The sequence below is a fragment of the Trichoderma asperellum genome, chromosome 2 (genome assembly GCF_020647865.1).
Source record: "Trichoderma asperellum chromosome 2, complete sequence".
Classification (NCBI taxonomy): domain Eukaryota; kingdom Fungi; phylum Ascomycota; class Sordariomycetes; order Hypocreales; family Hypocreaceae; genus Trichoderma; species Trichoderma asperellum.
The window spans coordinates 2,157,358-2,167,004 of NC_089416.1; the positions used below are offsets into that span (position 1 = coordinate 2,157,358).

General features: G+C 53.2%; 3 protein-coding genes across 3 annotated transcripts; 1 reads left to right on the plus strand and 2 right to left on the minus strand.

The window, feature by feature from the left end:
* The first annotated feature begins 1,501 nt into the window (after positions 1-1,501).
* TrAFT101_003029 (uncharacterized protein) lies at positions 1,502-8,886 on the plus strand. Its single transcript, XM_024905012.2, has 3 exons — positions 1,502-1,844; positions 2,011-4,652; positions 5,098-8,886. The coding sequence occupies exon 3, from the start codon at positions 5,116-5,118 to the stop codon at positions 8,329-8,331; it is 3,216 nt and encodes a 1,071-aa protein (XP_024764156.1). The 5' UTR covers positions 1,502-1,844; positions 2,011-4,652; positions 5,098-5,115; the 3' UTR covers positions 8,332-8,886.
* On the minus strand, positions 2,644-3,343 carry TrAFT101_003028 (uncharacterized protein). Its single transcript, XM_066126766.1, has one exon. It carries the CDS (start codon positions 3,239-3,241, stop codon positions 2,810-2,812), a length of 432 nt encoding a protein of 143 aa, XP_065982873.1. The 5' UTR covers positions 3,242-3,343; the 3' UTR covers positions 2,644-2,809.
* On the minus strand, positions 8,633-9,618 carry TrAFT101_003030 (mitochondrial 54S ribosomal protein mL49). The gene is made up of 2 exons (XM_024899485.2): positions 8,901-9,618; positions 8,633-8,821 (listed from the first exon to the last, which is right to left on the minus strand). The coding sequence occupies exons 1-2, from the start codon at positions 9,357-9,359 to the stop codon at positions 8,771-8,773; spliced, it is 510 nt and encodes a 169-aa protein (XP_024764157.1). The 5' UTR covers positions 9,360-9,618; the 3' UTR covers positions 8,633-8,770.
* Positions 9,619-9,647: the final 29 nt, after the last annotated feature.

Genomic DNA, 9,647 nt, shown 5'->3' on the forward strand with positions numbered 1-9,647 from the left:
CTACATGCATACAGATTTTGCGGAAACCCGCAATTTATACGCAGCACTACTTTATTATAAACCTTCCTAACGCGGCCACCGCTTCACCTTACATCTGTTTGCCTAGGGCTGACGGCGATGTGTTGAAGGGGGTAAATGAGTCGCAACAATACTGTAGTAGTACCTAGCAGTGGTAGTTAATCATACTACTACCATGTTTTCAGCTGTAGATTCACAGGGTTGTCAAACCGTGGCAAGGAATGCGTTTGAAAAGGCGTAAGATGCTCGAAGAACCTGCAGATATGAGAGGTCATGCCGGTGGCATGCGGGGGGCTTGCACGATTGGATACTGATCCCTGGTCGTCACCTTTGACGATGAGCGAATTGTTGGGCTCGCAGACGTTCGTCTAGCACAGGATTTGTCGGCTCGTCGATGACAGACAGCTTGTGTGATCCTTCGGATTGGATGATAATTCACGTCTCCGCAGACGGTGAAGGGATCTGTTGCTCTCGCCTAGTTCCGAGGCCCACGATTCCACTTCACATGGCGTCGTGTTGCGGATCTTGCCTTTTCTCTTCTCTTCCTCTCCCTGATCTCCTCTCAACCCAGCAAACCAAACGGCGTGGATCAGCACGAATTATTCATTGACAGTGGTGTGGACATCGTGGAGTGCGGCACAAAGCGAAGCGTGACGGTGGTAATCTCGGCTGATGGCAGCAGTAGCTGTAGCAAACAGTTTCGGAACGTCAAAGCCCTCCAACTAGCGTCGGGGTCTTGTCTCTAGCCTCCAGCTATGCTTTCCGCGTCCCCGGGAGAAACTCGCTGAGAGAAGCTTGCGTTTGAATAAAAGAGAAAAGTAGGCAGCTATATGACAAATTTTCGCGATCTGGGGATTTTGTGAGTCAGGCCCATGGCAGAATCAGTCTGCTGTTTCAAAGCGTTCTGTGAGATGCCGCCAATGCATGCAGCGTCTTGTCGAGTCCAGGCTCTGTGCCGTTTCCGGCAGCGCCAACCGCGGCCCCCAAAGGGCTGAATCTCTCTGTCAAATAGAAATTAATACCCGGGCGAAATGGCTTAGCGACGGCGTAATGACACATGTAGCTAATTCACCTACTAGGTAGTTCTTGTCCCTTTTCCCTTTTCTTTTCATTTTTATTAATGTGGGTGGCAAGAGGAGGGAATGGCGGGAGAGCCTGGCTCGGCGGCCAGTCCAGGCCACGCATGATGGCACACAACTAGCCCAATCAGCCCAAAAGGCCGCAGCGAGAAAAGGAGGGGGAATTAGGGTTGGACAGAGTGACTTGAAATCCAGAAATGAAAAATAAATGAAGAGCTGCTAATTCGCCATCGAGGCGGTGATAAGCGCGAGGGCGCTGTTTCTTCTGTGACGCAGGTGGTGATGGACTAGGCGGGAGCCATCAAGCTGTGATCAGCAGAGGGTGCTGCCACAGATACGCACACTAATTAAAGCAGCGGGCTCGTGAGAACAGCCGGAGGAGCACGTTTTGCGTCTGGTATCATCGTCGAGCAAAGCTCCACTCTCGATTTTTTTTTCTCCCCCTTCTTGCTTTTGCTTTTGCTTTTGCTTCTGCTTTTTTATAGTTTTTTTCTTACTTAGGCACTTTTCGTTCTTTTTCTCACCTTTTCCTTCTTTCCTTTTTCGATTCCTTGGTTCCCCCTTCGCTGCTGGATCTCTTACAGGGCAAGGCAGTCGTGATGGTGCGTCAAGCCAGGCAGGCGGTTGGTGGTAATCGGTTGGGCGGTACACATGTTCGGTACGTGATACGTGCTGGGCTGTGGGGGTGAATGACCTCCCAATGCAATTCACAGGCTCCAGGGGACTAGCATGAGCGAATATAGCGAGGTAACTGGCCTCCCCCCTTTGGGCTGCAGAGAGCTCGAGCAGACGAGCTGCGCAGTGGGAAAAACAACACGATTTCTCCCATTTCCTCTCTTCTGCTCCTCCTTCCAAGCCTACCCCTGGTGCAACGGCTGATGGCGGCCGGAAGCGAGGGTGCTGATGGTATCAGTGGCGGCGTCATTAATCGTGTGCCAGCTTTATGCGTGTGCTGCCCAGCGCTGCGCTATAGGCACCGTTAGTAGGCATAGTAGGTCGCAATAGGTACCTGTAGACCTGGAGCTAAGGGCCATGGCAAGGCCAGGTCCTAGGCGGTAGGTACCAAACGGTAGGCAGGCTATTAGGCCTCTGTCTCTCTCACCCATAACTACCCCCCCTTCCCCCGTTTCTCGGCGGTTTTCTTCCCATTTTCAATCTTTCCTGCGTCCTTATCCCCTCTTTCCAGCCCTTTTTTGCTCGTCCTCGATGCCTTTTTCTTTGTGCGTTGCCGTGCGTGGCTCGTCTTTGCTTCACGGGCTCACTTACATGGCTTGGATTTGATTACCTCACCCAGCCTGTGTGGAGGACCCCCACGACTGGTGTCAATCGGGACGAGAAAAGCGACCAGCGAAAGCATGCAGCGCAGAGATGGCTCGCATTCAACAACAGAGGAAAAGGGCTAAACGGCCTCGTCAACGCCTGGATTTGCCCTCAGGAGAAGCGCAATGAGCAGAAAATCCTCGCCGATGCGGGAACCGGTCATGTCGGAGGGGCCCTTGAGAGAGACTCGACTATGGCCCAGCGGCGCTGTTCTGGCCGCCATCAGAGCGTGCGCTGTGACAGGGGTGGCTGACCCTGTGGAGACTGGACAGCGGCATCAAACGGTGTCACAAGGCGACACGACGACCCCAGGATTCATTCCATCCCAGTCGCGGCTTTGGAGCAGGCCTGCGCCATGTCCACTTGCTCATGCGCAGAGACCATGGATTTGCTCAGTTTTGATCCCTCCGAGAGGCCGTAGCGGCTGCAGAAAGCAAATTGAACGAACCGCGGCCTGCGATGGGAAGCGAGCGTCTCAGCCAAACAAAATGCTTTGGACCGCCAAAGCCTGGTTCGTGGCTTGAGGTGGGGCCGCTCTGGGCACCTATACTGGTCAGCGTGCAGTCGATTCCTGATCTGAGCAGGGCCACAGAAGGCTTGCGGGAAGTAACACCGAAAGCAAGCTGAGTCGTGGGACTGGATGGCGTCGAAGATGCAGCCCGATCCATTGGCTCAGCGCGCTGATGGATAAAGACCTTGGCCGATATTGAGTGTTTTGGATTGCCAGGGACGGGCTCTGCGCTGCGCTCGACATACTCTATCCAAATTGACTCCAGCAGCCGCGCCTCCTTTCTCACTCTCCGTGTGGCGTGTATATGGGACATCGGCCGGGGCTATATTACCACACACATATACAGAGGTACCACTCCATTCTGGGCTGCAGCCTTGGAACACGTTATCGGATTACCACCAGGGAGAAATCGACTTTTGTGGCCATATCCGACACTTGTTTATCGCAGACCCGGCATAGGCTGGGAACATTTTTCTCCATGTGCCTATTTCGGCGGAGCCAAAGTTGGTATCCAAAAAGGTGCATCTAGAGGTAAATGTTGCTCGGTAGGATTTGACTGGTCGGTTTGGGCTCTCTCAGACGGAGGAACTCATTGCTTTCTCGCAACTTAAAGCTCAAACAACTGGAATGCACAGATGCCGGGTTCACCAAAATTTATAGCCGCATCACAGGGCAAAGAGAAAAGAAAACGATACAAAGCTGGTGAAGAAGAGAGCAAACATTGAAGCGAAAGGGTGGATTTTGACGCGGCTATTCGCACATCAATTTAGCAAATCGTGTTTGCTGCAATTGACGCCGTGGCGATGGCATCTGTTCAGGAGCTGCATCCTGCATCGGCGAGAGGGGGAAGAGCACTGCACGCTGCCTCATTGATCTAATGAGCCGTCTAGTGGTGTATGCGATAATCCCTTTTGGCCAGATCAGGCTTGGTTTCTTCTTTGGAAATCCTCTCCTAGTTGGAGTTGGTCTTTTCTACGCCGGTTGTTTGAACAACGCAAGGAGCAACTAGCTGGCTGGCCTTGCGCAGCAACGATAGGGCTCTGATAGCGCTGTTGACCCATGTTGTTAGAAAGCATACTACAAAATCTGCGATCATCACTAACGAATCCAGCGGGTATCACTATTGCGACACTAACGCGGCGCGTTCATTGGCCAGGAACCCACCCAGAGCGCTAGCGCCGGTCAGCGCTAGTCCGGAAACAGCTACCCGCCTCAAAGAGAGCATTTCACTTCGGCCTGAAACTAATTCTGCCAATCCAGCGAGGACTCGCAGTCATCCACCTCAACGCGCCTTAGGTAAGACCTGGCTCTCCATTCACTTCACGTCGCCTGCACCTCCTTGCTTTTTGCTGGCCCCCAGGCGACATACCGAATCTGTCTCTATCGCATCGCGACGGCTAGCGAAAGTCTCTGCCCTGAGCCATCGAGCCTTAGGGTGCTGCGTGGGTGCCGCTGAGGTGGCCTTTTGTTACTGCATCAGCGCCGATCCGCCCTTTGGAACGAAAATTTCTCTCTTCCAGCACGCGCTCTCACTGCCCCTGCGCTACAGTCGCCCATAATTTTATAGGAGGACAAGTGTACCGGTACCTTTGCGCGCACTTCTTGCGGCGGCGGTCTCTGCCTAACGCAAGTATCCGTACAACGGCGTTTCTCTTTTCGCCCTAAATCTCCTGCACAAGTAGCACCCTTTGCACCGCCCTCGGACCCGTCGCGGGTATCAAAAGGTACGTCCGTTCGCTAGCACTTGCCGCCGTCCGCCGAGGTACCTTGATTAGAGGGTTCTCGCTCCCCCCCCTCCTGGCGCCCGGGTCTCTGCTGGCTTCAGCGCCTCAGCACGCAGGTGGCCCAACAGCCTGCCCAGCCAGGCTGGCCTCGCAGCACCTTGCCTGCTATTGCTAGTGCTACCTGCCCAGCGTCCGCCCAAGAAGCCCCCCAGCCAGCGCCCTTTGTCTGGCTGGCCCGTCCTCCGTCTGCCATTTCCCACCCGACACCACACGCACACACACATCCACATACATTCTCTCCGCCAACCCGCGACGCGACTCAACGTTGTCGTCCATCAAACCACCCACTGTGCCGTGTCACTGCCCCGTCTCCGTCCATCCCTGCGCCCATCAATGGGCTCTTGGCCGCCGTGCCTGCTGATTTTGCTGACGTCGCTGCGCACAGCTTGTCGGGCTCATCGCCATGAGCACCTGGATGAACGACGCAGTCCCGAACCACAATGGCAACGGCTTCCCGCACATGAATGACCCCAGCGCCGCCAGTGCCATGATGGATCCGTCCGCCTTCATGGCCAGCCAGGGCCAGTTCAACCCTGGCGCCCAGTTCCCCAATCAACAACAGATGGCTGCCATGCAGAACGGCCCGATGCGCCACGCCTCGCCCGCGGGCTACCAGGCATCCCAGGTCTATCAGACCAATTCTGTCATTCCATCAAAACGGCCGCGGCCCCGTGAGGATTCCATCTCCGGCTCTCCTAGACAGAATCCGGGCATGCTTCCGACGTCGCGCTCCGAAACGCCGCAGCAGCAGAACTTCCCCGGCTTCCAGCCTGGCGCTATGCCTCCGCAGAACGCCGGCCAGTTCTCGCATCTCCAGACCAACGGTTCGGCCAACGCAAGCCCGTCACCCATCATGGGGAACCAAATGCGCCCGGGTAGTGTTCCTCAAAGGGTGGCGACAGCCTCGCCTCACCCATTTTCCCCAGGCGCTCAACAGTTTGGTTCTCAGACATCGCCTATTGCTTCAGAGCACGGCACTCCCCAGCCGAACCCTTATATGCAAAACATCTCCCAAGGCTACAATCCGGCTTTTGCGCAGTCACCGTCGAATTCGCGTCCGTCACCAAATCCAAACGCGATGGCAGGGAATCCCATGATGGCCCAGCAAATGAACCAGATGGGACAGCCCATGGGCCAGATGCCAGGCAATGTATATGCTCAGATGCAGCAGCAACAACAGCATCAGCAGCAGCAACAACAACAACAGCAGCAGCAGCAGTCCTCAGCTCAATCGCAGCAACAGCGACTCCAGGCCATGCCGGATGGCAAAATGGCTGCGTACCAGATGCGACTCCAACAGCAGCTTCAAGGCGGTATGCAGATGCAAGCTCAGATGCAGGCCCAGGGTATGGGGCGTGGAATGATCGGGAAGCAACCGATGCCCGGCGTGCCGAATGGCCAAGTTCCCCAAGGACAAATGCGACCTCAACACCGACCTACAGGCAGTATCAATGCGGAACAATTCATGAAGAATTTAGCGGGGCTTATGCATGCAAAGGGCCTCCCACTAGATCCGAATCCTATGATCGGAGATAGGCCCATTAGCTTGGTGATCCTGTTCCAGGCCGTGCAGGCAAAAGGCGGTTCAAAGACGCTGAACGCTGGGAATGGTTGGGGTGCCCTAGCCCAAATCTTGGGACTTCAAGCGCAAAATCCCAACGTTGTTATGGCGCTGAGACAGATTTATGAACGAAATTTACTCAAGTTTGAGGAGGTCTGGGTGGCTCAGCAGAAACAGAGAATGATGCAGCAGCAAGCGAACCTTGCGAACCAGGGCACACCGCAGAAACAGGTACCACAGGGACAGCCGATGAATCAAGCTCAAATGTTGCAAGCACATCAACAGCAGCAACAGCAGCAGCTTCTTCAACAACAGCAACAGCATCAACAACCACAGCCACCACCCCAACCCCATGCGCAACAACACACTCCTGTGAAGCCTGGCCAGCCCGCCGTCAATGGCTTTTCCACCCCTCAAACTCCACAGCAACTCCAGCAGCCAAATGCAATGCCCGGCCACAACAGAAACAATTTATCCCGCAGTATCGATGCAGCTGGGCCGAATGATTTTTCAATACCGTCGCCGGCTCACTCAAGAACTGGTAGCATGCCCTTAGGCCCAGGCGAAGCCAGGCCGATGGGTATGATGGGTGCTGAGCAGCAGATGCCCCGACTCCCTCCAAAATCCGAGGATTATAACCCATGTGCGCGGGAGCTTTCTACCTATGGCGGTGTCGATCTCCATGCAGCTAATCTGCTAGGCGGGGAGCTTGAGCGGTGGAAGCCTACTGTCCCGCCTGTCAATGACCTAGGCAACATTGATATATCTGCATTAACACGTAGCTTGCAAAGCGGAATACATGGGGAGGTTCGCCTTGCTTTGGATACGCTTGCGACAGTGTCCCACTCGGTGAACCAAGCACATTTCCTGCAGCTCCGATATTGCGATGACTTGGTCGATGCACTCATCGACTGCGCGGAAGAGCAGCTCGAGCTATTGACGGAACACACAGCAGAAGTATCTGATGAGATTCAGCTTACTTCATACGAAGAAGTTGTCAGAGCATGCCGCATTGAGCGATTTGCAATTCGAGATGTGCCGGCTTTCGGGACCGAGGACTATGAGCTTGATAGAGCTGTCGATCGACTAGTGTGCATCTCGACTATCTTGCGCAATGTCTCCTTCCCAGGCGAGCAAAATGACAACCACAACATGCTGGCGGACGAATCTGTCATCAAGTTCCTTTGCACCGCTATCAGGTATCTCGGCACGAGGACCATGCTTCTCCGCACCTATAATAACACACTTGACTTCATGAAGGATGTGGTTATTCTGCTTTCTAATATTTCTAGCTCGATCGAAATTCCTGGTCGGGAGCAGGCATTTTGTCTTTTGCAGTTCTTGCTGTCATTCGCCCCGATTCCCAGCCCAGTCGTGACTAGTGATACGCTTTTCTTTAGCAATTACGACCCGAGCGTTCACACATATCTTCCTCACGCTGTTGATGCCTTGGCAAAATTGCTTGCCCGTGACGAACCAAACAGAAGCCACTACAAAAACCTCTTTGCTATTGACGCTACAAACAACCCCCCATACGAACTCCTTACTCGCACATTCGCGCTGGCAATTTCACCGATACCAGACAAGGTTAAAGAACGTGATCGACCAACAAGCTTCCCCTCGCTTGTGGAAGTCCGGAAGCCATATCTCATGCAAGGGCTATTATCAGCGGAGATACTTGCATCTCTGGCACCTGGGGCAGAGTCGAACGTTGTGAGGAGCTGGCTGGCTGCGGGCAATGGGCTTGCAAACAACCTCTTCCGCCTGGGCCAGGAGCTGAGTCGTATGTACGAACAGCCACAGGCTTTCGGCAGAGGAGCGGGACGGGCTCAACCAAGGAAAGATCCTGAGCTCGTCTACATCTCTGCTCTTTCAGTCACTTTGTTGAGGCGATTAGTAGAAAAGTCGAGAGATCCAAACAACCCTGCTGTTTCGGCTGCGGGGGCCTTTTTACCGACTACGCAGACGTTGTTGGAAGCCTTATCTATGCAGAGTCCTGAGTGGTCAAAAGAGGGTCTATTACAGCATCTGTCGACCATTACAAGTCTGGCAGGTTAAGATCCTGGTTTGGGATGTTTTTTGTCTTTTACAAAAGGTCTTTTCAAAATGAGCATTTGTCGTGGGATGGGCGTCCCTTTGTCTAGAAAAAAAAGGAGGGAGATGAGGGGGAGACGATGATCAATGTGTAAATGTTATGTCTGGGGTTGATAATGTTTGTTTTAGCCGTCCGTCATAATTGCGATGGAGCATGGGTGTTAAATATCAGCGGGCTTGGAAAGGTGGAATTTTCGCGCACTTACCGCGGCGTCTGTGTACATAGGAGTAGGGCTGTTGCATATTACACTGATACCTCTTTTAGTGGTCTGGATTATTCATTTATTGAATTGTTGTACATATATATGTTGGATCATAAAATGTGGCAGTTACACAAGTGAGCTTTGCCAATGCTCACTCCAACCTCTACTCGACGCCAATTTCCCCTTTCCTCCACACTAGTTTAGAAACCACGGTCTAGTAGCCATCCTCTGGCCCTGTCGAAATGATCTCCCTGGAAGAGAGGCACGAAATGTTAGTAAATGTCTTTTTCTGGCTTTCAACTACTAGCGAGGGCGGGCTTTGAGATTCACCTTTAATTCTATATGTTGTGTAGTTGGGTTGATCCGCACATCCTCTCTAGCAATGCCGAGACTACCAACTAGATCTTCTAATAACCGTCTTCGATCCCCGTCGATCTTTTTAATCAAGACCACCTGACGGGTGCCGCCGGATAGCCATCTTCGGTATACAGGCAGCTGAACAGAAGGGGTGCGGCGCACTATATATCCCAGAATAACAAGTTCTTCAGGAGTCTTGGTCGGGGGAGGCACAGGCGCGCGACTCAGTTGCCGTAGGTGTGGTGCAATCTTGAGCTTCTGGTTGGGATTTTGTCGAGCAGAAATGGACGAGGGCTTGGTCGAGATGGATGCTGCTTGGCTGGTGGACGTGAAGGCATGCCTTGATGTAAGAGATTTGATTTGAGTTTGTGCCGCAGGTCGATAGAGACCCAAACTCCTCAGAGGGAGCGCTCTAGGAATAAGGCAGCTCATGGTAGAATGTAGCGATGCAAAAGCTGTAAAGCGGTTTGCGATGCTTGAAGTTTGCGATGGGCGAAAATCGATCGTCCGGTGGGGATTAATCCCTGCGATGAGTTTGAATTCGATCACTAAGCACTGGAATAAAAGAAGAAGGAAAAATATCCCAAATATAGCCAATTGAGAACCAAAGCTGCTGTCTCAATGGCGCATAAACTTCCTAATCCCACCTACTTGCTGTCTTGCGACTTTGCGTCCAAGTTCCTTTTTCACCAAAAAACTCCAGATCACATGATGCAAAGC

Coding starts and splice junctions, on each gene's coding strand:
- TrAFT101_003028 (XM_066126766.1), bottom strand. CDS start 3,241: ATGTCCCATATACACGCCACACGGAGAGTGAGAAAGGAGGCGCGGCTG.
- TrAFT101_003029 (XM_024905012.2), top strand. CDS start 5,116: ATGAGCACCTGGATGAACGACGCAGTCCCGAACCACAATGGCAACGGC.
- TrAFT101_003030 (XM_024899485.2), bottom strand. CDS start 9,359: ATGAGCTGCCTTATTCCTAGAGCGCTCCCTCTGAGGAGTTTGGGTCTC. Junction 8,822..8,900: donor CACAACATATAGAATTAAAG/GTGAATCTCAAA, acceptor CCTCTCTTCCAG/GGAGATCATTTCGACAGGGC.